We start from the raw sequence: 25011 nt of genomic DNA, 5'->3' as shown, positions 1-25011 counted from the left end.
GTCGGATCAGGAACACCCCAGAGGCAGACGAGTCTCTCATCGACCCCAACATTCTGTCCCTGAACATCCTCTCCTCCGGCTACATCCACCCCTCCCAGGATGACCGGTGCGTGATGCTTTTTCCTTGCTCTTCCCCTGCTGTGGTGAGGGATGGAGAGGTTGAGTAGCAGCCCCCCTGTCCCCTGGAAGGCTCTTGACCCTTCTGCTGACCCACTGCTGCCTTGAGGCAGGGTGTTTCTGAAGCTGCATGGGGTCTTGGGGTACAGGGCTGCCAACCCCCTTCCTCCTCCTCCTCCCCAAGGCCTTGCTGTGCTGGGGAGGGCACTAAAGGGAATTTGTGTGTGGGTTCTGCTCTCTGGTGCTGCCTGTGATGGGCTGGCACAGGGAAGCGGTTGGTGCTGGTGCCAGGAGGATGTCCCAACTCCGTGGCTAGAGGGGAGTACTATTTGTCCTGTGTCCCAGCAAAATTGCTGGAAAGGCCACTTGGCACCCATGGCAGATCCCTATCTGTGTGTAAGTAATGCAGGAAAGCCATTCCCACCCCCTGTGGGTGACTCCAGGGATGCCCATGGTGCAAGCAGGACCAGCCTGGGGACCACCTGTTGTTCCCTATCCCAGGGGGCTGTCACAGAACCACAGAGTGGCTTGGGCTGAAAGGGACTTTAAAGATAATCTCATTCCAAACCCTCTACTACAGGCAGGGACACCTTCCACTAGACCAGGTTGCTTAAAGGTGTCCCCACTGTAGGTTTGGCAGGGTGTGAAAGAAGCAGGACCTGAAGATTGGTTTTCTCCAAGGTCTCCCTGTGTGAGTCCTGCAGTGGCAGGGGGAGTCGTGGGTATGGAGGGCACAGCTCTCCTCTGCACCAGGGTGACTGGTGGAACTCAGGGGACTGGTGGGGGTCTCTGACAGAATGTGTGCATGCAGGTAGCTGTGACAAGACAGAGATGGTTGCTGCCAGCACTGGGAGCAGCAGGACTGGTCCTTGGCTGTGTGTGTTGTGGTCACTGGTGCAGGAACATCCTGGCGAGGAATGGGGAACACTTTTTCCTTCATCTGCTTTGCGATCACCACTGTCCCAAGGAGGCCTGTCCCAAGGCAGGGTGGTTTTGGGGGAATGATGGGGGTCTGGATAGGATTTGGTACCCTGAGCACTCTCATGGCAGCTCCTGGACCTGGCAGACCAACTGGCACAGAGCATCTGAGCAGCAGAGGCGAGTCCTGGGCTTGGCACACGTGCAAGTGTCAGACCAGGAGACTTTGTCACAGCCTTGGGGGTACAGAAGGAGGCCAGATGGGGATGGTCAGACAAGGAGAGCCCAGCCCAGTGGAGCAGTGGTGTTTTTTTTGCTGGGAGCTGGGTGGCTGTAGCACCTGTGGGCTCTTGGGGCTGTGCAGTTTTTCATCAGCTCCTGATCTGTTGGATTGTCTGGTCCCAGATGCAGCCATATGGGATCTTCAGCATGCCTAAGGTAGCCTGGCAGGAGAGATGTGCCTCCTGCTCTGCCTTCCACCCCATAAGTCCTGCAGGACAAGGGGACACGGCTTGGGCTGGGGGGATACTTGGGATGTGGAGAGAAGCGTGGAGACTGGGGGCCCATTTTGGGTGCACAGACAGTGCTCATGTCACATCTGTCCCATATCTATTCCATGGAGCCTGCCCATGGTGAGGCAGGGGGAGGAGGGGGTGGCCAGCTGCCTGCAGGGCGCTTGCTGCAGTGCCTCCCACTTCCACTCCACCTGCAGCCATGCATGCTCCACCCTGCAGCTGTGAGGACAGGCAGGAGGAAGGCAGAGAGCAGAGTCAGCGCCCACTTCACCCTCCTCCCAGCCGCTTGCGCTCCCCGCTTTGCTGCCTTGTGCCACGCAGCCTCCATTGCCTGGAGCAGCCCTGGCTTCCCCTCTGCAGCCTCCCAGCGCCCCGGAGCCCCTCAGGAAGAGGCTGGGAGAGTGGTTCAGCTCTCTCCTTAGCGCCATCCATCCCCGCATCGAGCGCCCAGGGTGGAGGCGCGGGGGGCAGCGCCTGGTGTCCCCCCTCGCTTCCCTCAGCTGCTGCTGCCCATCTGAGCCCACACTAACCATGTGATTGTTTTGTGTTTTCGCAGGCAGTTTCTTGATTCGGATATGCCTAGGTATTATTTGTTTCCATTGGTTTTTTTTCCACCCCTCCTTCTTCTCTCCTTTCTTTCTTTCTACCCCCTTGCCTCGGCACGCTCACTCCCGCCAGAGGCAGCACTTGGACATCCGGCCCCTCATCCCTTCACATGCCCCATCCCTCCTCCCCACTGCGCTGGCACCTCTTGCTCACTCGGCCCCTTTTGCTGTTGGTGTGGGCCACGCTCTGGCTGGCTGCCGCTCCCCCTCGCACGCCTGCGTCTCCATTGCCTGATTTGGGTTTTATTCTTGCTTTTGGACTTTGCTACTCTCCCATCTTTTCTGGCACCTGGCACCGAGTGTGCCGGACCCTCCATTGTCTCCCGCCCCAGCCCCAGCTCAGCCCCTGGTACTGCTTGGAGTAGCTGCAGGGCTGGTGAGGACAGTGGAAGTTTTGGGGCTTGTCCTGCCCTGTCCTGGGCACCTGGTGATGCTGGCAGCAGTGCAGTTGGCAGCAGTGCAGTTGGGGTGGCAGCAGCTGCCCACCCTGTGCACGGATGTCCTGTGTGTGTAGGTGCGACATTCGGCAGCGTGTGTCTGTGTGCAGGTGTGACAGTGGGTGCCCATGTGGCACAGACTGTTGTACCCCTGTGTAAAGGGGCTGTTTGGGGACTGCAGGCTCCAGTTGGGACCACTGGGTGAGCCTCTCATGTGTGTGAGAGGTGCCAGATTTGTGGGTGTGCCACCAGCCTCTGGATGGGAGTGTTGATGAGGCTTCAGGGCAGGGGCCACCACTGTGCCCTGTGGCAGAAGAAGAGGAGCAAGTGCCTGGGAGACAAGGGATGGAGTGTCCTGAGTCCTGGCACATACCTCTGTGCCTGAAGGTTGTCCTCCCTACAGCAACTCAAATCTGGTGCTCACAGATGTCTGAGGGCAGAGCTGCATTCTGTCCCCTCCCAGGGTGCAGGAAAGTGGGTACAGCATTGATCCAGCCCCCCCAACACAAGAGAGGTGGGTTCACACTGGCACTGCCTGTGGTCTCTCAGCACAGTGATGCTTCCCTTGTGGACCAGGGGACGGGCCAAGGAGTCACCTGCTGTGTGAGTGGCAGTGGGAATCTCATCCCCTCAGCTGGCACTGTCCCAGGGGACTGCACTGGGCAGGAGCTCCCTGCCCTGGGATGGCACAAGGGCAGAGTTAAGGGCATAGGGAGCACATGTGCTTCCTTCCCAGCTGCTGGACCGTGAGGAAAGTGGGAGGCAGAGGGTTTTCACCCAGGCTGGCAAGCCTCTGTCTGCCCTTGCTGAGCTCCCTTTGGTCCCCACTTTGGGTTCAGCCAGGCTGGAGCTCCTGTGGCCAGCAGTGCTATTATGTGCGAGTCCCTTCAAGAGGGGCTCTTCTGACCTGTCGTTTTTCTGTGTGTGTACATGTGTGTGTTTGTCCTTGGGTCACCTTCCACTTATAGCATTTCGCTGGGAAATGACACTAGGTATTTCACGCGCACCTGCTCGGTCTGGTCCCTCCTGCTTTTCTCTTCTTCCCCTTTGCCTCCTCCCTTTGCTTTTTGCTCTTTCTGCCCTCCCCTGAGGCTCCTCTTCTCCTCCTCCTCCTCCTCCTCCTCCTCCTCCTCCTCCTCCTCCTCCTCCTTGGGGAGCACTCTTTTTCTTAAGCAACCTGTGTCTGCAAAGCAATCCTTTGCCTTGGCTGTGTCTCACACCGGTGGGGTTATGTGTTTTATACACCTTCTGAAAGCGTCACTCTGCCTCTTCTTCCAACATGGGGGAAATTGCAGTTGAGAACCTCTCCCTACTCCTGCTGGCTGCCCTGGCTCTTGTTAAAATTGCTCCTCAGCCCCCTGGATGCTGCTTCAGGGATGTGCTGAAGTGTTCTCATTGAGATATGGCTGAAGCACAGCTTCCTGAGGATGCTCAGGCGGGAGCCAGGGCTGCAGCAGCTCTGGGCGGTTTTGGGGAGTGGGTGTACCATAAAGCCAAGGCTGACCTGGGAGGGAGCCCAGGAGTGGTTCAGGGGGTGCAATGGGGATCCCCCATGCTCTCTCACCAGAGCCACCTCCTGATTCCTCACCCTCGGTTGCTCAACCCAAGGAGGGCAGATGCCACTCTTGATCTGGGTGAGCTGTGCCATCCTCTCCGGGATCCTGTAGGCATGGGGGAGTGGGACCAGGTGTCCCCTGCTCCTTCTCCCAGCCTGGGAGCCATGGAAAACACAGCAAAGGGGCCTGAGGCAGCAGAGTGGGAATGGGGCTGGCAATGAGGGTAGATCAAGAGCCAGGGGAGACAGCCTGACAGGGGCCGGCCACCAAATCATAATCCTCAGCTTCTCACTGGGGCCCAGGGCTGGCAGACAGGGGCAGCCCTGGGGAAGGGGACCTGGCTGGTGGGGGGGCTGTGCTCCCAGAGGTGGGCTGGCAGCACACCCCCAGTGCTGAGCATCCTCCCTCCTTTTCCTTCTGGCCATCAACAGCCGCTCCTGGCAGGGACTGGGAGGTGCTGTGCCCAGGCTGGATGGTGGGGACTGGCCCGGGTGCACTGGGGGTGGCAGCCCCTGCTCTGAACACAGGGGTGGGGCATGAACCCTCCTTTGCCCTCCTTTGCCTTCCTAGCCTGCTGTGCCTTGCCTGCTCCCCACCTGAGCCCCCACTCCTCCGCGGTCCTGCCTCCCCAGAACCCTGGTCCATTGGCCATCGCAAGGGTGCCGTGTCCCCTTCCCACCATGCCTTGTGCCTTTGCCTTGAGCCTGTGTCCTCTGGAGTGGCTGTCCCCATCTGTCCCCACTGCGCATGCATGTCTGTGTGTCCTTGCAGGCCTGCTGCAGCGCTGTGGGGGGGACAATGACATCTCTTTGATCGCCTGCCAGGGGTTGCAGGGAGGTTGTTTTACTGGACCTGCTGGGTTTTTTTGGCAGGACTTTCTACCAGTTTGAGGCGGCGTGGGATAGCTCCATGCACAACTCGCTGCTGCTCAACCGTGTCACCCCTTACCGGGAGAAGATCTACATCACCTTGTCAGCTTACATCGAGGCAAGGACCTTGCTTGGGGTCACTGTACATCAACAAAGTCCGGTGTTTCCCCTGCTGTGGGGGTGCAGCCAGCGTGAGCCCTTCCTTAGCTACTGCTTATGGGGTGCAGGGTTCAACTTGGTGTGTGGGGGCCATGTGGGACCCTGGGACTGGAAGCTGCTGGGCACAGGGGAGGGAGAGACCTGCTGGGCTGCCACCCTGCAGCACCTCTGATGCCTCCCTCTGCTCTACTACAGATGGAGAACTGCACTCAGCCCGCCGTCATCACCAAAGACTTCTGCATGGTTTTCTACTCGCGGGATGCCAAACTTCCTGCCTCACGCTCCATCCGCAATCTTTTTGGCAGCGGCAGCCTGCGGGCTTCTGAGAGGTACCAGGATGCTCCTGTTGGGGACAGGAGAGCCATCACATAGGGACTGGAGCTCTTCTAGGGCATCCCAGCAGCCTGGCTAAAAAAAATTGGGGTGTGGGGATGGGACAAAGCCAGTAATGCCTCACCTCTCTGTTCACAGCAACCGCGTGACAGGAGTCTACGAGCTCAGCCTGTGCCGCGTGGCTGATGCCGGCAGCCCAGGTGGGTGCCACGCCTCTGCCCAGGTGTTCAGCTGGGACAGGGAGGCACAGCCAGGCCTTCGGGTTAGGGGCTGTGTGTCTGTCCCTCCAGCTGTGTGTCTGTGCCCACAGGCATGCAGAGAAGGCGCCGGCGTGTGCTGGACACCTCTGTAGCCTATGTCCGGGGAGAGGAGAACCTGGCTGGCTGGCGGCCCCGCAGTGACAGCCTCATCCTGGACCATCAGTGGGAGCTGGAGAAACTCAGCCTGCTGCAAGAAGTGAGAGTCTGGGCTAGAAATGGGCCGAAATTGTGCAATTCACAGCTCCGCTGGGGGGATTCCTAGTGGATGGCACTGCTGTCTTGGTTGTGGGAGGAGGCAGGAATGGGGCTGTGCTGCCAGTACTCCTGTGCTTCACTGCTGACCAGGTGCCAGCAGATCCAAAGCTAATGAATAAAAGGGGTTAAGGAGGCCTGGGTATGGGGAGAGGGCCACCCCTGAGCCTGGGTGTCTGTGCCCAGGTGGAGAAGACAAGACACTACCTGTTACTGCGTGAGAAGCTGGAGACCACCCACCGCCTGGGCATGGAGACGCTGTCCCCCTGCTCCAGTGAGGATTCTGAGTCCCGAAGCACCTCCTGCATCTCCTCCCCGCTCTCTGCTGATGGAGCACCTGAAAGCCGCACCTCTCCCCCCGAGACCCCCAGCGAGAGGCAGAAGGAGCTGGCTGTGAAGGTACCATCCTGCAGCAAACCCAGCTTGTGGGGATGAGGCCAGGAAGTGGCTTCCACAGGGTGGCTGGGGCTTGTGGCTGGAGGAAGCTGAAGAAAAGTGGGAGGTGGAATGTTCCTCATGCCCCACTGTCCTCCTCCTCTCTCTGCAGTGCTTGCGCCTGCTCACGCACACCTTCAACAGGGAGTACAGCCACAGCCATGTCTGCATCAGCGCCAGCGAGAGCAAGGTACTGCTCTGCCCCTGGGCTGGTGGGGCCAGGGAGGGATGTGTGCCTGGGTGGGGCTAGATGGGCACTACGGCAGAAGTCATGCCTCCTCTGGGGTGTCTGCTCCCCCTGCTTGCTCTGGTCTTTCCCAGAACTGGTGGCTCTCAGGACTGTGCCAGGAGAGGACCCTGCCAGCCAGGGGTCTTGCCTCTCCCTGTCTGAGCAGGAGCCTGGTCCTTTGCATGTGCCTGGCTTTGCACAGAAACTCCAGTTCACACCTCCATTACTCCACAGCTGTCTGAAATGTCTGTGACCTTGATGAGAGACCCTTCCATGCCAGCTCTTGGGGTCACCACTCTCACCCCCTCTTCGACCTGCCCATCACTGGTGGAAGGATGTTACAATGCCATGGAGGTCAGGTAAGAAGCTGGCTGGGAAGTTCTGGTGACAAATCCCAAGCAGAGCAGCTGTATCACTGGGACACGGTCCTTGTCTATGGATGTTCCCTAGCCATCACTCTCCCTACACACCATCCTCTCCTCCTTCCCCAGACCCCCCCAGGTTTCCTCCAGGGCAGAGAGCCCGGATCTGGAGCCTGTGATAGAAGGAGAGCAGAAGAAGTCCCCAGCCCGCCGGCCTGAGGAGGAGAAGGAGCCCCAGCGGTTGCTGGTGCCCGACATCCAGGAGATTCGAGTCAGGTAGGAGCAACTGGGGCAGCCAGCAAGGGGAGCACCTATGGGCAGGGGGACCATGCCCTACCACTGCCACCTCCTCATGGTCTATATCCCACCCCTTCTGCAGTCCCATCGTATCCAAAAAGGGCTACCTGCACTTCCTGGAGCCTCACACCAATGGGTGGGTGAAACGCTTTGTGGTGGTCCGGCGTCCCTATGTCTACATCTACAACTCGGACAAGGACGCGGTGGAGAGGGCCATACTGAACCTGTCCAAGGCCCAGGTGGAGTACAGTGAGGACCAGCAGGCCATGCTCAAGGTAGGGCACTGGGAGCCAGCCCCACTCTGCACACCCCACTGAGGGAAGCACTAAGCTCTGGCTCTCCCCCCGCAGACCCCGAACACCTTTGCGGTGTGCACCGAGCACCGGGGCATCCTGCTGCAGGCGAGCAGTGACAAGGACATGCACGACTGGCTCTACGCTTTTAACCCTCTCCTGGCTGGATCCATAAGGTACCAGGGGCACCTGGGGGAAGGGGCACGCACAGAAGCCATTGCTGGGGGGGCTGCAGGCTCCCAGTGCTTTCCTGCTACAGCCCCAGCTGGGTGTGGGGAGCATCTCCTGTGCAGAGCTGTGCTGGGACAGGCTTTCAGCTGGCAGAACTTGGACCAGATTAATTTTGAATTCAGCTCATCCACATTTAAATGCTTCAGTCTAGGGCCAGATTCCAGGTGGTACAGAGGTGTTGTTGTGCTGAGCTCAAAGCACGATCCATGCCTGGTGGCAGGGCCTCTGGCCTGTCACTGTTCTTGGGACCATCCCATGGAGTTTTTGAGACTGTTAAGGAAACTTTCCTGTCTCACCATCCCAGAGCCACACTCTGGAGTCACACAGGAGCCACCTGAGCTGGGACTGAGGCCCCTTCACAGCAGGTGGTTCCTTGCTTGACTTCTACACTCACCTCACACACTCAGACAAGGTTTCCTAACTGGCTCAGTCACCAGTTTCCCACAGCAGAGTCTCAGACATCTCGATCCTTTAAATAATTTAATCAGGTGCAATAACAAAATAACAGCTGGAGCTGGGTGCCTCTGAGAAAGGAGCCTGAACAAAGGGAACCCTGGGCTTTTACACCCTCTTAGTCCCTGTGCCCCAGGTCCCTGTGCCCTCTGTTATGCAAACGCTGGGCAGTTCACGGCTCTGGCCTCAGGCTGCCACCCCTGCAGCTCAAATCGCAGCTGCACACCGAGCTACCTACACTAAATGTTTTCATTCCTCAACAAGACCATCCCATGGACTTCTTGAGATCACCTCAAGTGGCAGGACTAGGAGAATAGGAATAAATGCACAGAACTGTGTGCTCTGGCTAAAGAGACACTAATTCTATGTCTCTCCAGCTCTCTGGATTCAAGTATCAGCCTGGACACTGAGCCTGGGAGTCCACACCTCTCCTTGTCCACATTTTTAAACACCTTTTGTCCCTTGTTTTCCAAATCAGATCCAAGCTGTCCAGAAGGAGAACAGCCCAGATGAGAATCTAACCTGAAAAATACCCTCCACCTCATCGGTCTGCCAACAGGATCAAGATAGCTGATTCTGTCTGAAGACTCCCCATGTTAATATCTGATCTTTCACACCATCTGCTGCCCCAGCTCTCTGCTCCATGGAAGGATCTGTCTTGATTCACAGCTTCACAGGGGAAACTCACTTCTGTTTGTAGCTGCAAAAGCCTGGACCCGCCTGGGCAGGATTCCTTGTGCACGTGCCATCTTCTGCCTGTCCCTCCATGGGTGACCTTCATATCACACCATCTAACGCTCCAAAAAAAGGTCCCTATCAGAGGGGAGGGAGTGAGAAGGGTGGTTTTGGCTAAAAGCTGGTCTTTGATCTAGAGAGATGGGAATGCAGCAAAGTTCAGAGCTGGGAGAGCAGGAGGAATTGCCCTCAGGCGAAGGGAAAGTGGTAATTTAGATGTGGGGTTTCCCTAATTTACCGGTGTTTCTGCAAGAGACAGCAGAGTAAGATCAGGTGTCAGTACTTTAAGATTATATTTATAAAGTATTTATTTCTATTTACATCACAAAAATCCCCTAAGTTGAGTCCTGGCCCCCAGCCAATGCCTCCCCCAGGCAGGGGAGAGCCTTGGTGCTGGGCCTGGGTTCCAGAGATGCCTTCCCAGGACACCCCTGGCTTGTGCCTGGCAGCAGTGCAGCTCTCACCCTCACTCCATGCCTTCCCCAGATATTTGCTTTGCCTTCCCCTACAGCTTAAACTACTTTTCCCCTGAGCAGTGGCCAGACAGCCCACCATGTCTTCCCAAAGAAGGCAATTCCTACCTGTCCCATCTACCTCTGGAAGGGAGGAGCCCACAGTCTGAGCTGGCCAGGGCACCCTGTCCCTGCAGGTGGGTCACTGCACTTTGGAGCTTGGTCCTACTGGAGGGAAAAGGAGAGCTCTGGGTATGGCTCTGTCTGTCACCCCGTGCTGGGCTCCCCTTTCCAACAAAAAGCACTTGGGCCACCTCCCCTATCCCAGCCTGGGACCCCCAGATGTCTCATCCAAAGGGATTTCCCACTCTTAGGGCAGGATGCCAAGGATCCCAACCCTGCAGGGAGTGTGGAGGTTCAGGTGGAATAGGAAAATTCCCCAGGAGCCACAACTAGGAATGACTATCCCATCCTACAGGATTCTTCTTGCCCTTTCCCAAAAGGGCCTGCACATCCCTTCTTCTCCCAGCAGGATGATGAACTCAAAGCAGATCAAAGGGTGTCAGGGTGGGGATGGGGCTTCTTTTTTTCTGTTGTAGCTGGTGTTTTCTCACTCTTCCTCTGCTGCAGAAGCGAGCACCCACCTCCCCCCACCCTGCCTCCATCAGCATGTTAATCTGGAGGCTTCCTGCACAGGAGGTGTTTTTGCTGAGAAGACCTTCTTCCTCCAGCCATCACTGCTTCCCACCTCCTCCAGCAGCAGCTCTCCCTCTTCTCCCATCTCTCACCCATGACTAGATGTTTTGTTCAGGGCTTCCCAAGTGGCCAGCAGCATCTGGCACAGCTCCGTGCTGGAAGCTGAGCATCTTCCTCCGTGCATCTCCCAGGCACCCCCCAGCTCTGCTGTCTCTTGTCCAGCACGGCTGCGCCTTGGCTCTGCCACACCTCCCTGCACTGTCTGTGGGGTGTGATTGTGTGTGTGTGTGTGTGTGTGTGTGTGGGACGTGGTGCTGTCTTCTCGTTACACTCGTGTTGTGGGGGGCACGGACAGGCAGGGACGTGGCAGAGTAGAGGCTTGCACTGGCCCCCTGGCTGCATATCAGGCACCCTTTAGCTTGGGTTTCAGGTGACAGAAAGAGTTTGGGGATTCTTCTTGAGCACATGCTGGTTCTGCCTGGCCTCGCCACAGCTCCTTGGGCATCTTACCCCATTACTACAGCCCAAATCTGCAGTGGGGCTGCTCCTCTCAGCCCAGCTCCCCTGCCCAGGACAACCTCCCCAGCAAACTGGGCTATCTTCCCCTCTGTGATCCTTTTAGACCTGAAAGGGCCGACTTGTGCCCTTTCTGTGTGAAGAGGTGCCAGCCTGGAGGCACAGAGGCTGAGCTGGGGCAATACAGGGGCCCAGGCTGCAACATCCTGACTCCTGTGCTCTGAGCAAGGACTAGGTAGTACCATCCCAGATGTCACTGTAAGAGGCTCAGGGTGGACAAACAGGGAGTAGCTGAGGGGAGGCTCCTCCAGAATGGAGGCAGCTTCTGGCAGAGATGAGACCAGTGTCTGTCAGGGACCAGACACAGGTTCACTGGCCAGGGCTGTGTGGTGCTGCCTGTGCCACAGACAAGACGCAGCCAGCTGAAGGGCACCCTCCAGCCAGAGCCGAGCCATGCCTGAGGCCAGCAAACCTGCAGAGCAGACGGCTCGGCTGGAGGTGGAAGCCGAGGGACTCAGAGCTGCCCGCTGGATGCGGCACACGGGCCGCCTGCCATCTTACAGCAGCGCTCTGCCCGCTCCTCGGCACGGCCCTGGCCCCATCCCCTCGGCAAGGAATGCACACCGGAGCTTCGAGCACGACGAAAGCCCAACGGGAAGGGAAACTGCACAGGGCAGCGGGTGGCACGGGAGGCAGGCGGGCACCGGCGGGCGGGCCGGGGCCAGGGGAGGAGGGAGGCGGCGCTCCCCGCCCTCCGGTTCCCGCCGGCGCTCCCTGCCGTGTGCCAGGGGGGCGGTACTGCGGGTCCTGGCCGTCCGTGCGCACGTGAGGCTTGTTCGGTTCTGAAATAAATGTCGCATTTAACGCAACTCCCGTGCGCTGCTGAGCGTGATCTCTGGGGCTGGCGGGGCGGCGGCAGGGACGGGACGGGAGCGGCGCTGAGGGGAGGGGAGCGGAGAGGAGCAGAGGGCAGCGGCGCTGAGGGGAGCGGATCTGAAGGGAATGGCGCTGAGGGGAGCGGAGCGGAGGGCAGCGGCGTTCAGGGCGGGCAGTGCCACTGAGGGGAGCGGAGCTGAGGGCGGGCAGCGCCACTAAGGGGCGCCCCCTCGCGGGCGTGCTCAACACGGCTGGGCAAGGGGCGGGGCTACGGCGCTGACTGACAGCGCGGCCCCGCTTGCGATTGGCGAAAGCGGCGGGCACGCGCTGCTGTGGGCGGGGCCGCGCGGTGTTTCCGCTGCCGGGGGGCGCGGGCCCGTTTCCGGCCCGCCGCGGGTGCGGGTTGGGCCGGCGGCGGCGGTAGGCGGCAGCGAGCGGCGGCCATGGACCTGTTCGGGGACCTGCCCGAGCCCGGCGCCGCCGCGGGTGAGGCCGCGACCCGCTCGGGCCCGCGCTGTCCGTCGGGCCAGCCCGGCCGCGGCCCGTGGGCTCGCTGAGGGGAGGCGGGCCTGCTGCAGCTCGGCCGTGAGCGGCGTGGCTCCGCGCACTGCCGGGCCGCCACAACGGGGAGCTTGAGGGGCGAGGGGGAGCGTGAGGGGACGGGTTAAAAATCGCTGGAGAAAATGCCGGGTTTGGTGGGTTTTGTGGTTTTGTTTTCCCTGGGACTCGCCCCATTGCAGTTTATACCGTGTTTTTGCATGTTCTGTGTGAACTGCAGCTCCCCGCGGTTTAGACCACGTTGGAGCCTTGCCTCTCACTGTGCTGCTGAGCTTAGGGGATTGCTAGCAAAAAAAACCCCACCAAAAACCTTCTTCTCAAGACAAAAGCTCACCTCAGCCCCAGGCAGGTGGTTATTTAGGTTGTGTAGCAGCTGCTAAAATTACAGCTGGAAGTAGGGCTCTCCTGGTTTACCACACGTGTGCTGGCCTGGGGACCGTCCTTCAGAGCAGCTCCCCAGGAATGCCTGCACTGCTTCCTTACTCTGCCCTGGTGCCTTGCAGGGAAAGATGCCCAAAAAGGGCCTCTGCTGTTTGATGATCTCCCACCATCCAGCAGTGCTGACTCAGGTATGGGTGCTCTGTTCCTACCATTAGCTTGGTTTTCTGTGTTTCCTGCATCAGCATCTCTTTCAGATGAAATGTGTGTAAATCCTGTTCTTTGTTAGACAAGAATAAAGACAGCAGGGTTATCAGTGCTGGCATGCAGACCAGCTGCATCCTGTTTGGTTTTTTGTAACCAGGGTGTTATAGATGTTCCACATATATTCTATGAAACATTCCTTTAAAATGTTCCCTGGAGCAAATGCAAAGTCTGGATTTGCCCAACTAGTAATGGAAGTAGAAATTTGGCTCTCTTTGGTAAACTGGCATAATTTCTTCACCTCAGGAGAGACATAGGCAAAGCATTATTCCCTGAAAGGAACCAAAGGTATTTAATTGTTTTTGTCTTCTTTTTGTGCTCCAGGAAAAGAAGGCTCTTTGCTCTTCGATGGTCTCCCACCAGCCAGCAGTGGTGACCCAGGTAAGGAGCTGTGTCCCTCCTCAGCCTCTCTGGGAACAGCCCACAGTGCAGCCTGTGGTGTTGGACACATAGCAAGTTACCCTGGTGCTTATTTCTCCAGTCCTGATTGGCAATTTGTGGCCCAGTTGTTTAAATCAGGATCCTGTATCTTAAAATCAGGCCTGTTCCCAGAAGTACATTCCTGTCTTTTGGGGACCATAGTTGTCTGAAAGCTCCCTGCTGTGGGAGGGAAGTGCCCTGGTGCTGCCCTGCCCTGGCTGCTGCTCTGCAAGGCTTTGTGCATGCAGCCATGTGCTTGCTGTCACCTGGGAGGAACCGAGATAATTCACTGTACCCATAGGAGCCTAAATCTGCAGAAGGACAAAGCCACAGTTCTGACATCAGGTTTTTGCTTGCTGGCTTTTATTTGTAGCCTTCTAAAAAGTATGCATGTTTATAAGTTCCTTTGAATTGTTGTGGGCAGAGATCAGAGAGGAAAATAACAATAATAATAATAATAATAATATAGAAATGTTCCAGCCTGTAGCATTAACTTCCTGAGAAATTAACTTCAAAAAAAAAAACAAAACAAAAAAGCCTGGTAGCTAAGGAATAAAGCCTGTGGGTTGTTCATAGTAACTGTGGTCACTTAATGCTGTGTGAGTCTGCACTCCTGAGTGTGTTTTTGTATAAAATTCCTTGCTGCTGAATTTGTGCAAGTCAAACAGTCCTGGAACACTGGAGCCACCTGCATCCTTGCTTTCTTTCAGCCTCCAGTGCTACTAAGCAAGTCTCATCAGCAGAGAGCCAAGAGAAAGGACAGAAGAGAAAGTCCTTGGAGGAGGAGGAGGAAGAGAAGAATGGCAGGGAAGAACTTGTGGAAAAGAAAGTTTGTAAAGGTTTTCAGACAGTTTGAAAACAAATGTACTCAATTTGTACTTTTGGCGTTGGGCTGAGTAAGTCCAGAACAAAGCTAAGCTTTGGTTTTTCAGTCTGCTTGCCTTTCCAGCTTCTTGCAGGAAACAGCAAACTGCTGCAGGGGGCTGTGGCAGCTCCTTGAGCTTCCTGGCTCTGTGTGTCTCCTTCACCTGGGCCTTGTTTCTGTCCCTGCTGGAGCAGCAGGAGCTGGGCAGCAGGCCCTCAGCACTGGCAGGATAAGTGCTTGTGCTGCCCAGAGGGGGATTGGTGTGGACCTTCTGTGAGGCTGGATCCACATCACTTTCTTTTGCCACATCCACAAATCTCTGCTGGCTGCTGAGAGGGGGACAGACAGGCCTGTTACAGACAGGGCCTTTGGCTCCAGTGCCTGCGTTGCAGCTTTGGGAGCAAGATGTGTTCAGGGGTACAAAGGAAAGGACATGTCCTGGGTGCTTCAGACCTGGGTTTCCAGTCCTTAGTGCACTCTTTAAAGCTGGGCTTTATTAAGCTGCAGGTTCAGTGCCACGTGCTTCCCCTGCCCCCCCCTGTCCCCTGCCCCTGTTTTAGAGTCCTGTCCAATGCCCAGCAGTCCTGCTTGGCTGCAGCTGCCTGCCAGAATGAGGGCAGGCTGCTTTTAGAGCTGCTGACCTTGGGAGCACATAAAATCCATGTTACAAAGTGAACATGTCCTGCTCAGCAGCAGAGGGTTTGTTGCAGTATGAGGGCTGGGCTGCCAGGACAGGGCTCTGAAAGCTGAGAACTTCTGGTTTGAGCCTGAGCTGAGGGGACAGAGGAGTTTGATTTGCATGTGTGTGTGTCTGCTTTGTTCCCCTTTAGGATCAGTGGGCATTCTTGGCCTGAAGGGTTATGTGGCAGAGAGGAAAGGTGAGAGGGAAGACATGCAGGATGCACACGTCATCCTAAACGACATCACCGAGGAGTGCCGGCCTCTGCCCTCCCAAATGTGAGTGAGCCCAGGTGCCAGAGCAGCCATCCTGGGGCTGAGGCAGCCCCAGCTTGCTTCAGCTAAAGCCAGGGGATGATCCCTCCTGCTTGGAACAGCTGGTGCTCTTGTCTGCCTCTTGTGGTGCATGGTTTGGGCTTGTTATGGGAGACCTGGGGTGAAGCATCAGCTAGCTGTGTTCCCAGGCAGTTCACAGGGCTGCTGTGTACAAACACCTCCCTTGGAGGGGTGCTTAGTGGATTCAGTCACTGACTTTAGGAGCACCGTGAGGGCCTGATAACTCTGGATGCTGATCCTGTATTACCCAAATGTAAATGGGTATGTAAACTTAAAATAATGAGGGCCTGATAACGCTGGGTGTTGATCCTGTATTACCCAAATGTAAGTAGGTATATAAAATTAAAATAATGAGCACCATGAGGGCCTGATAACTCTGGATGCTGATCCTGTATTACCCAAATGTAGGTGGGTGTGTAAAATTAAAATAATGAGGGCCTGATAACACTGGGTGTTGATCCTGTATTACCCAAGTGTAAGTGGGTATGTAAAATGAAAGAAATGTGCTCAAGCATCACCCTGATACTGGATTTTACTTCTGAGCTAGTATTGTCCCAAGAGGTTTGTGTTCTGAGAGATCCAAGTTTTTTTGTCTGTAGCATTGTTAGAACAAGCTTAGGCATGGAAGGGACTGTAGGATTGGCTAAACTGATGTCTGTGATGCCTGGAGAGTTGCAGTATCCTTGAGGTAAAATGTTTATCTACTTTTATGCCAACCTGTAAACCCTTTAGCCCTTCATTTTCTTGAGAAGTGGAAAATTACAAGAAAGTTTTCAGCTGAGTGTTACAACACATAAACCATGTAAATGCTGAATATATGAGCTCAGACACCTGCTGCCTTCTGTGCCTTGGGGTGCAGGATTTCTGGAGTGGCTGGCACAGGGCAGGGTGGTTTGGAGAGGGATGTTCTTGTTCCCATTCCCTGTGGCCTTTCTCAGCTCCTCCTGCTGCCTTTTGTTCCCCCACAGCACACGTGTCTCGTACTTCGCTGTTTTTGATGGCCACGGCGGAGTGCGAGCCTCCAAATTTGCATCACAGAATCTGCACCAAAACCTGATCAAGAAATTTCCTAAAGGTGAGAGGGGTGGAATAAGGGCTGTATGACAACCATCACCTTTTCTGCCTTGGCACTTATTACCAGAGGGCTTGCAAGACTGCTGTGTCTGCTGGGCAAGAGGGCTGGAAGCCTTTTGCCCACAAGGGTGCAAGTAGCCAACTGTGACTCACTAAACAAGTGTGGGATGTGCTGTTGCCAGTTTTGGCATCAAATATGAAAATCCTCCTGTGGTGGAGAGGTTTATGTCATAAACTCTCCACATACACTACTGCATGGATTTCTGGTAGGGTAAGCCCAGGCTGTGCCACAGCTGCTCTGTAGGGTCCAAGAGATGCACTGCCTGACTGAATGTTGGATGAGCAAAGGGACAGACTAGGATAGATCAGATATGTTTCACTTGGAGCTTAGTTGCTGTTTTCTCTGACAGGTGAAGTAGCCAGCGTGGAGAAAACTGTGAAGAGATGCCTTTTGGACACCTTCAAACACACAGATGAGGAGTTTCTAAAGCAGGCATCCAGCCAGTAAGTACAAATGCTTTCTGTTAGTTGTATTTCTTAGTGTGCATTCTGAGGTCTGAGTTGTGAGCGGGGCAGAGGAAACTTTCCTTGTGTCATTCCTGTGCTTTGGCAAAACTCCACACAGCTCCACTGTGCCAGGCTGTGCCTCTGCCAGCTGAGAACTGGATCGTGGCATGTTCCACCCTTACTCTGTGGTAAGTGCTCTGTAGGATCCCTTAGACTAAAATGTTTCTACAAAGGAAGGAAGCAAAACAGGTTCAAGGACCACCTCTGTCCTTAATAGGGACAATCCTGTGTCAAAAGATCTACACCTCCCAATGTAAATTTAAATCTTGCTTTCTTCAACTCTTTAGAAAATCCTTATCAGGATTGTTTGATTTCTATTTAAAGACTTGCCATGTTGCTGAAGGGACTTGTCCTGTGCTGCCTGAGGTGGGATCTCTCTGTTGATGGCATCAGTGTGTGGCAGGAGGGGCTCTGTAGAGGCCACTGAGCTTTCTTTAGAGCTCTGCTTGTGAGGCTGGAACACATCCCTGAGGCAGCTTTTAATGCCCTGTGTTGAAAGACCTACATCTCCCAATGTAAATTTAAATCTTGCTTTCTTCAACTCTTTAGAAAACAGAGATGTTATGAAGAATGTCCCTCTGTGGGGTAAATGCCAGCCTGCCAAGCACCCTTCTCTCAGTGTCTGCTGAGCTGACACACCAAATGTGTGGGCTAGGGAAGATACAGATTGCATTTCAAACACAGTCACTTTGTTACCAGTCCTTCACACACATTTGGTTTGGGATTTTTATTGTTTCACAGTGACACCTCTCTCACAGATGGAGACGCTGCTGGTGCATTTGATTCCCTGAAAATTTTCAATTCTAAGTAAATTGTAAACTGGCTCAGTCTCTTAAGTCTAATCAAACAACAAGTTTGACCAGGCAAAAGGAGGATGCTTTCTTGAGTCTGTCAAGAACTGTCAGTAGTGTCTTTCTCAAACCAGCCTCTGGTCAGAAACATGACTTATGACAAAGGATTGCTAGCAATAGCTGTATTGATGGTGAAATGAATCATGTTCATGCAGCCACACCTTCAAAGTAAGGAAAAACTGGGTGAAGTATGTCTAGAAATTAGTCTCTCAGTGAAGAATAGCATCATAGCCATGCTTTTTTTGTGGACAGGGCTAGTCTGGCAGCTGTAATCTAAGAAATGCTTCTCATTTTACCTAGAGCTCTAGAGATAAAAGCTTAACTACAGGAAGTGAAACAGGAGGAGAGCAACTGAGCAAGTGGTCATGCTGCTGCTGAGGTGGGGTGGGGAGGGCTGAGGTGGAACAGGGATACTGTGAGAAAAGGAGGAAAGTGTAAGCAACAAAGAAGGAATTTCTGCTGTAGAGTTTTGCTGCAAAGAAGCAGCTTCCCAAGGAGGAGTGTGGGGTTTTTGTTTGCTCGTGATGCTGTAGCTTTTGGGCAGCCATCAGGGCTGAGCCTGGTCTGCTCACACACGAGGTTTCCTGGGAGCTGAGTGTCAGGAGGAGTTGGTGTGGGAGCTGTGGTTGGCAGTATTTGCCCCAGCTGGGCATGGGCTGTGCATTCAGAATCTGCAGTGTGTGTAGCTTCTCTGTCCCTCTCCAGTTTGCTGTTTGTCACCAACCTGAGCTGCTGGCAGGCAGCTGCTGTGGGCTTGTGCCACCTGATTGCTGGACACTCTTTGAGTCCCCAGGAACACTCTGTAACTTCTTAAGTGTTTTTCCCTTGAGCAATCTCATTTTTGTTCCCTTCAGGAAGCCAGCATGGAAGGATGGCTCCACAGCCACTTGTGTCCTGGCTGTTGACAATATTCTCTACATAGCCAACCTTGGGGACAGCCGGGTAAGCAGAATGGAGACCTCTGGTGGCATCTTTATTCTGCCCAGAGCTATGTGGGGGTTTTGTTTGTTTGTTTGGGATGTCCGAGTTGTCATGAGCTACTCAACTGTTCCTACAAAATATCTTTGTTTGGGTGGGTACAGAGTATTTCTGTGTTGTCTCCCATAGTGTAAAGCAGTGGTGTGTGAAAGCTCTCTCTTGGTGGTGTTAAATATCTCACAGTGTCAAGAAGAGAATATTTGAATATTTGAGTTGGAAGGAATTTAGGACAATCATCTGGTCCAACTGCTTGACCAGTTCAGGGCTGCCCTAAAGTTTCACCACTGCTCAAATGCCTCTTGAACACTGACAGTCTGGGGCATCAACCATCTCTGCAGGGAGCCTGGTGCAGTATTTCATTATTTGCTGTATAAACGTCCAGCCTGAGCCTCCCTGGCCCTGCTTTGAGAGCAGCATTCCCATGAGATCAGCACTTCCCTCTCCATGCCCCCTCCTCAGGAAGCTGCAGAGGGGATGAGGCTGTCCCTCAGCCTCCTTCTCTCAAAGCAGACAAACCCAGAGCCCTCAGCCTCCTCTCTAAGCAGACAAACACAGAGCCCTCAGCCTCCTTCTCTCCAAATCAGACAAACCCAGAGCCCTCAGCCTCCTTCTCTCCAAATCAGACCAACCCAGAGCCCTCAGCCTCCTTCTCTCAAATCAGACCAACCCAGAGCCCTCAGCCTCCTTCTCTCCAAAGCAGACAAAGCCAGAGCCCTCAGCCTCCTCTCAAATCAGACCAACCCAGAGCCCTCAGCCTCCTTCTCTCCAAAGCAGACAAAGCCAGAGCCCTCAGCCTCCTCTCAAATCAGACCAACCCAGAGCCCTCAGCCTCCTTCTCTCTAAATCAGACAAACCCAGAGCCCTCAGCCTCCTTCTCTCTAAATCAGACCAACCCAGAGCCCTCAGCCCCCTCCCAGGTCACACCTCCCAGCCTGGTTCTCCTCCTCTGGGCACACTCAAGCCCCTTCCCCCATCTCTGACCCTGGAGCTCTCTGGGTGAGGCTGCCCAGAGCTGAGCACAGCCAGGCCATGCCCTCTCCTGTGTCGGTGTCCCCAGGATGCCACCTGCCCTCCTGGCCATGGTTCCTGCTCAGCTGCTGCCCCAGCACCCCCAGACCCTTCCAGGGCTGCTCCCCAGCCTCTCCTCTCCCAGCTCAGCCTCGTGCTCAGCCTTGCTCCCCCCTGGGTGCAGAACCCACACTTGGACTCAGCAATTCTGTGCCACTGGCACTGCCCTGTGGTGCTTCTGTGCAGAGCCCTCTGCAAGGTCTCATCACTCCAGAGAGCCCCCAGCACTGCCAGTTTGGTATCACCAGCAAACGTGGCAATGCTGCATTCAACTCCTGCATCCAGATCAGTGATAAAATCACTGAGCAGCACCTCCTGCCTAGGAATGAGCCCTGAGAGTCACCCCTGGCCTCCAGTCCCTGGCACCGTTCAGTGCAGTGTGGGGCTGTCTCCAGAAGCTGCAGCTGGGCTGTTGTTTGATGGGGGTGTTTTGTCAGCACAGGCCATTCTGTGTCGGTACAATGAGGAGAGCCAGAAGCACACAGCCCTGAGCCTCAGCAAGGAGCACAACCCCACCCAGTACGAGGAGAGGATGCGGATACAGAAAGCTGGGGGAAATGTCAGGTGAGTGCCTGGGGTGTGAATGAGCTGATCTAAACCCCAGCCTGATTTGGGGCTTGAGCATTGAGATTTTGAAGCTCTCTGAGCCCAGTATGCATCCTAGTTGGAATATACCTGAGGCCTGGAAGGATTTGGTTACTGGGGTTGGTTGGTGGTTCCCAGAGCCTTAAGAGGCCAGGGCAGGACCCCTGTGAGAGCCTGGCAGTGGGATACCAGCATAGGCAGGCTTAAGCTTGACCTACAGATTTGGAGCTACAGAGCTGGATTGGATTGTTGAGGAAGTTGCTGCTTTCTGCACACTGTGGTGCTGAACAGAACCCATCTCCTTGCAGCATGACTCCTCTGTCCTTGTCCTCTGAGAGGGGGCATGGTTTGAGAGAGCACAGAAAGCCCTCAATGTCCATTGGTGTTGCTCCCCGGGGTTACTGTATGCACTGAGGCTCTCTGCATTAGGAGGGAGTTTTCTAGAGCCAAAATGTGATTATCTTAATGTTCCTGTGCAAAAAGGAGTTCATGGCTGTTTGGGGAGCGGGTGCCAAACACAACAACTGTGTCCTATTTCCATGGCTAGGTTCTCTCTCTTCTTTGAGGGCTGTTTCTTGATTTAGTGGCATTTTCACAAAGAAAGGATGCAGTGCAGGTGAAGTATCTTCATGCCCGTGGAAGCAAAATGCAGCCAGGCTGGAGAGGGGTGGGCTCAGTTCTGTTACACTGCACTGGAGCGCTTTGTTCCCCTTATCTCTGGGGAGCACATGCTGCCACTTGCACTCTGCACTGATCTCTCTTTGCACATGGCAAAGAGATGGCCCAGTGTCTGTTAGCTCCTTTCAGAACTGGTCCCTGACTGCCTGGGAGCCTCTCCCTCTGCTTGCACTTCAATATTTTGGGCCCAGGAGATAAGCCACAAAGTGTGTGAGTGTCAGATCTCTTCTCCATGACATGCCTTGCTTCTGGCTTTTATCTCAAGCGGGGCTGCTTGGACTATGAGATGAATGAGCTTTGTGTATTCTCAGAGGGCACAGAAGAGCCTTTTTGGGGAGAAGATGCTTTATTGTTGGATAGGTGAAGTGTGGGAAGCTGTTCTCTATGGAGCTGGGTTAGTTAAAAAAGCTTGACAACCCAGAGGTGTTTCCTGAGGGGTGTTGTAATGTGGGTTTCACATAAACTGCATGCTGCAATCAGTGTTACTAAAGGCCACGTGGTCAGGAGCTGAACATGTTGTGTTTTTCACTCCTGGGAGCTGCCTGCAGCTGGGCCAGTCTGTAGGGGTTGGTGTCCTCAGAGGGGCTGCTGACTCAGACCTCTTGCCTCTGCCACTCTGCCTCTAGTGAAGAGCAGTTTGCTGGATATCTTGCCAAAAAATAATCTCTATTCAAACTATGCCACTGGGAGTTCAGCTCACATATAATTTCACTGCCCCAGTTTGCTAGGCTAAGCAGGATTTGAGTTAGGGCAGGGTGACAGAGAACAGCCTTGAAGTCTCCTGACTTTATTTCCTCCTCAGCTGTTTCCCAGAGCTTCACACAAACACACAGAAAGGGAAGGGGACTTTGAAGGGAAGATTTGAGCTTGCTGGGGAAGTGGGTCATTATTTGTACAAGCAGATGGGTGCACAATGTCCCCAGCAGGCAGTGCAGTGGAATGCACACGTGGGGAGGGCTCTGAGTGCTTTTTTTGCTCGTGCAGGGACGGGAGAGTGCTGGGAGTGCTGGAGGTTTCCCGCTCCATCGGGGATGGCCAGTACAAGCGCTGTGGTGTGATCTCTGTGCCAGATATCAAACGCTGCCAGCTCACACACAATGACAGGTAACGGGTGCCCTTGCACGGGGGGGTCTGTCCCAGCCCTGCTTGCTCTGCTGTGAGAGCCAAGGCACTTCAGGCTGATCCCTCCAGAATTAGAGGATGTTCTTACTGCTGCTGTCTCTCTGCTTCTGTTCCTTGTTAGAACAGTGGGATAACCTGCTGCTCTGCCCAGATGCTGTGAATGCTCCTCTGGAGGAGCCAGCCTGATAGCAATAGCATACACAGGCCTTAGATGTCCTCTGAGCTCTGATTAAGCTCACAAATCAGTATGCAAGCAGGTAGTTGAGGCTTGAGTTCTTGGGTCTCCATCCTGTCCAGGAGTTGTTTTTAGCAGCTGTGGTGGCAATAAAGACTTTTGCCTTCAGCTGTGATATTTGAAGATTTGAGATACTTTTCCATGATATGATTGGCAACGACAAATTGCAGTGAGCTTTTGTGTCAGTATGGTCCTGCAGACTCTCAGAGGTGAGTGTAACCCAGTACTGCTGCTTTTTCTGGGATTAGAGTTCCATATCAAGTGATCCACTGAAATATTTCTAAAGATACTCATGAGTATCATGCACTGAAGTGATGTCTTCAGAGGCATGTGCAGACTGACCACTTCTGTAGGTTTGTTTAGTTTTCCTTGTCCTGGGGACTCTGGTTAGGGCTCCTGGTTAATACAATTCCCTGTGCAGGCAGGGAGTGCACAGCAGGCTGCCTCCCCATCCTAAGGGGGGTGCTGCCCTTGCCTTGGGCTTTGTATCTCCTCAACCTTCTGCAGCCTGTGGCAGTATTTTGTGTCAGAGTTTTCTGCTCACAGTTGTGTCACGTACTTTTCTTTTTGAATTTGCATGTTTAAATTACCACATGCCTCAGGAGTCCAGAAATGTAAAGTAAAACAGCTTTGTTTCTGTATTTCCTTGCATTAGCTGCTTCACAGGGAAAATACATGAATGAAAAGGACTCAGAGGAAAGAAGCAGTTCTTAGAGAAACAATGGAGATGTGATCAGGATAATATATGATCTTGCCAGTGTTGTAGCACAGCCAGGATGTCCTGATCAAGGTCTTACATTTGTTGCCTGGCTCTTTGCCCTGTATTTTGAATTGCCATGAACAGTAGGTCCCAAGGGATTTTCAGATTAGCTTTCACAGCATCTTCCCTTTGGATCTGAGCATGGATGTTCATAAAATAGATTGGAGTGATTTTGTTGTAGCTGAGGAGCCAAAAATTCAGCCTTGGAATCTGTCTCCACTTGATTTCCAGGTTCATTCTGATAGCGTGTGATGGCCTCTTTAAAGTGTTTACACCAGAAGAAGCTGTGAACTTCATTGTGTCCTGCCTGGAGGTGAGGAGAAGGTGGCATGTGGGGGCTGGGTTTGCCACTGCACAGGGCACAAAATGGACTTCTGCCAGAGTGCCCTCTAGTTATCCCCTAGGCTGTCTGCATTTGTTCTGCTTCCCAGTGTTTGGAAAACACAACCCCACTGTCGCAGGAGGCAGCAGGGGGGAAACTGGGATAAAGCAAAGTACAACTTAATGCAGCTAAAACATATAAGAACGCAATACAACACAATCCCAGCTTTGGTGGGAGCAGTGAGGTTGCTCTGTCCCTACAGGACAAGAATATCCAGACGAGAGAGGGGAGGCTGGAGGCCGACGCTCGCTACGAGGCCGCGTGTAACAGGCTGGCCAGCAAGGCCGTGCAGCGCGGCTCGGCCGACAACGTCACCGTCATGCTGGTCAGGATCGAGCACTGAGGGGCCTGCTGAGCCAGGGGAGAGCTCTGTGTGCATGCTGTGTGCCTGCAGGAGGCTGGCTCCTGCTGGGTGCTCTCCAGTGTAAATAAAGATGGGTTTTTTCTAATATTGATTGTGACGGTGTTCGCCGGGGTCTCAGATCCTCGTCTCTTTCCTCATCCTGACTCCATGTTTTGGAAGGCTTGATTTATTATTTTATTATATATATATTATATTAAAACTATGCTAAAAGAATAGAAGAAAGGGTTTAATCAGAAGGCTGGCTAAGAATAGAAAAGGAATGGAATGATAACAAAGGCTTGTGTCTCGGACAGAGAGTCTGAGCCAGCTGACTGTGACTGGCCATTAATTAGCAACAACCACATGAGACCAATCCCAGATGCACCTGTTGCATTCCACAGCAGCAGATAATCATTGTTTCCATTTTGTTCCTGAGGCCTCCCAGCTTCTCAGGAGGAAAAATTGTAAGGAAAGGATTTTTCAGAAAATGTGTCTGTGACAGTTGATGTTGCTCTAGAGCACAACACCAAGCAAAAGCAAAGCACCAAGGCTCCATCAGAAGGGTGCATAAGAGAGATTTATTACAGCAACATGTTGCTTTTATAGTTTGTCAAGATATTTACATTTACTTAACAGACACATTCACTGCCTATTGGTCATAAGAAAGAAACAAAGTTCTCAATAGGTGAACAAGGACCCCCTTCATTTTGTGAGCCAGCTAAAGTCTGTATCTTTTAACTTTCTCTCCTCCATTGTGTCACCATGGTCACAGCCTTGGTGTCTTCCTCGAGAGAGATACAAGGCTTTCCTTATCTTTAGGAAGCCTTTGCTGGCTCACAAGAAGAGCACAAAATGCCTTTCCTACAGGGTTATCTCAGTGCTAGGGTTTAATGTCTCTGCAAATGCAGTGAATTCACTGGACAGGGGTGCTGCCAGGACGGATCTGGGGCCATCAGCTCTGCCAGCTTTTTATTGGGACAGTTCTGCTGTCCACATCCTTGAGCTTTGTGCAAGACCCTGGGAGATTGGAGTTCCAGGACTCACACAGGCTGTACCATACAGACTGTGAAATCCTCTAGGCCACCAGTTTGGGATGTGATATGTGCTGTCCTTCACACTGGGTAGGAAACCTGGCTCTGAAGCTGGGCTGTGAGGTTGCCTGCAGCTGAGGGACACAAACAGCCCTTGCAGAGCAGTAGCATACCTGCCCTGTGCTTGCAGGAGTTTTACCCCAAAGTTGGTATGGAAAAAGTGGCTGGAATTTGCCCCTGAT

The 25011-nt window shown here is 54.0% G+C and overlaps 2 protein-coding genes across 2 annotated transcripts in view; both read left to right on the top strand.

Moving 5' to 3' along the window:
- KIF1A (kinesin family member 1A) overlaps nucleotides 1-11557 on the top strand; it is a 43129-nt gene extending 31572 nt beyond the window's left edge. Inside the window, exons 35-47 of the mRNA XM_058812490.1 lie at nucleotides 1-106; nucleotides 2107-2133; nucleotides 5021-5135; nucleotides 5372-5505; nucleotides 5648-5709; nucleotides 5820-5965; nucleotides 6208-6420; nucleotides 6569-6646; nucleotides 6920-7044; nucleotides 7177-7323; nucleotides 7427-7619; nucleotides 7695-7813; nucleotides 8800-11557. Of these exons, the coding sequence (XP_058668473.1) occupies nucleotides 1-106; nucleotides 2107-2133; nucleotides 5021-5135; nucleotides 5372-5505; nucleotides 5648-5709; nucleotides 5820-5965; nucleotides 6208-6420; nucleotides 6569-6646; nucleotides 6920-7044; nucleotides 7177-7323; nucleotides 7427-7619; nucleotides 7695-7813; nucleotides 8800-8842 (1508 nt within the window). The 3' untranslated portion in view covers nucleotides 8843-11557. The remainder of the gene's footprint in view (nucleotides 107-2106; nucleotides 2134-5020; nucleotides 5136-5371; nucleotides 5506-5647; nucleotides 5710-5819; nucleotides 5966-6207; nucleotides 6421-6568; nucleotides 6647-6919; nucleotides 7045-7176; nucleotides 7324-7426; nucleotides 7620-7694; nucleotides 7814-8799) is intronic.
- A 415-nt stretch (nucleotides 11558-11972) lies between these two features.
- ILKAP (ILK associated serine/threonine phosphatase) lies at nucleotides 11973-23835 on the top strand. Its single transcript, XM_058812326.1, has 12 exons — nucleotides 11973-12082; nucleotides 12658-12723; nucleotides 13121-13177; nucleotides 13927-14055; nucleotides 14912-15038; nucleotides 16064-16170; nucleotides 16580-16673; nucleotides 18442-18529; nucleotides 20076-20197; nucleotides 21881-22000; nucleotides 23245-23326; nucleotides 23598-23835. The coding sequence occupies exons 1-12, from the start codon at nucleotides 12040-12042 to the stop codon at nucleotides 23736-23738; spliced, it is 1176 nt and encodes a 391-aa protein (XP_058668309.1). The 5' UTR covers nucleotides 11973-12039; the 3' UTR covers nucleotides 23739-23835.
- Nucleotides 23836-25011: the final 1176 nt, after the last annotated feature.

Source organism: Ammospiza caudacuta, chromosome 11, assembly GCF_027887145.1.
Source record: "Ammospiza caudacuta isolate bAmmCau1 chromosome 11, bAmmCau1.pri, whole genome shotgun sequence".
Lineage (NCBI taxonomy): Eukaryota > Metazoa > Chordata > Aves > Passeriformes > Passerellidae > Ammospiza > Ammospiza caudacuta.
The sequence above is the reverse complement of the archived record's forward strand: the minus strand, read 5'-3'. Positions and strand labels throughout refer to the sequence as shown.

Coding starts and splice junctions, on each gene's coding strand:
- ILKAP (XM_058812326.1), top strand. CDS start 12,040: ATGGACCTGTTCGGGGACCTGCCCGAGCCCGGCGCCGCCGCGG. Junction 13,178..13,926: donor AGCCAGCAGTGGTGACCCAG/GTAAGGAGCTGT, acceptor GCTTTCTTTCAG/CCTCCAGTGCTACTAAGCAA. Junction 14,056..14,911: donor GGAAAAGAAAGTTTGTAAAG/GTTTTCAGACAG, acceptor GTTCCCCTTTAG/GATCAGTGGGCATTCTTGGC.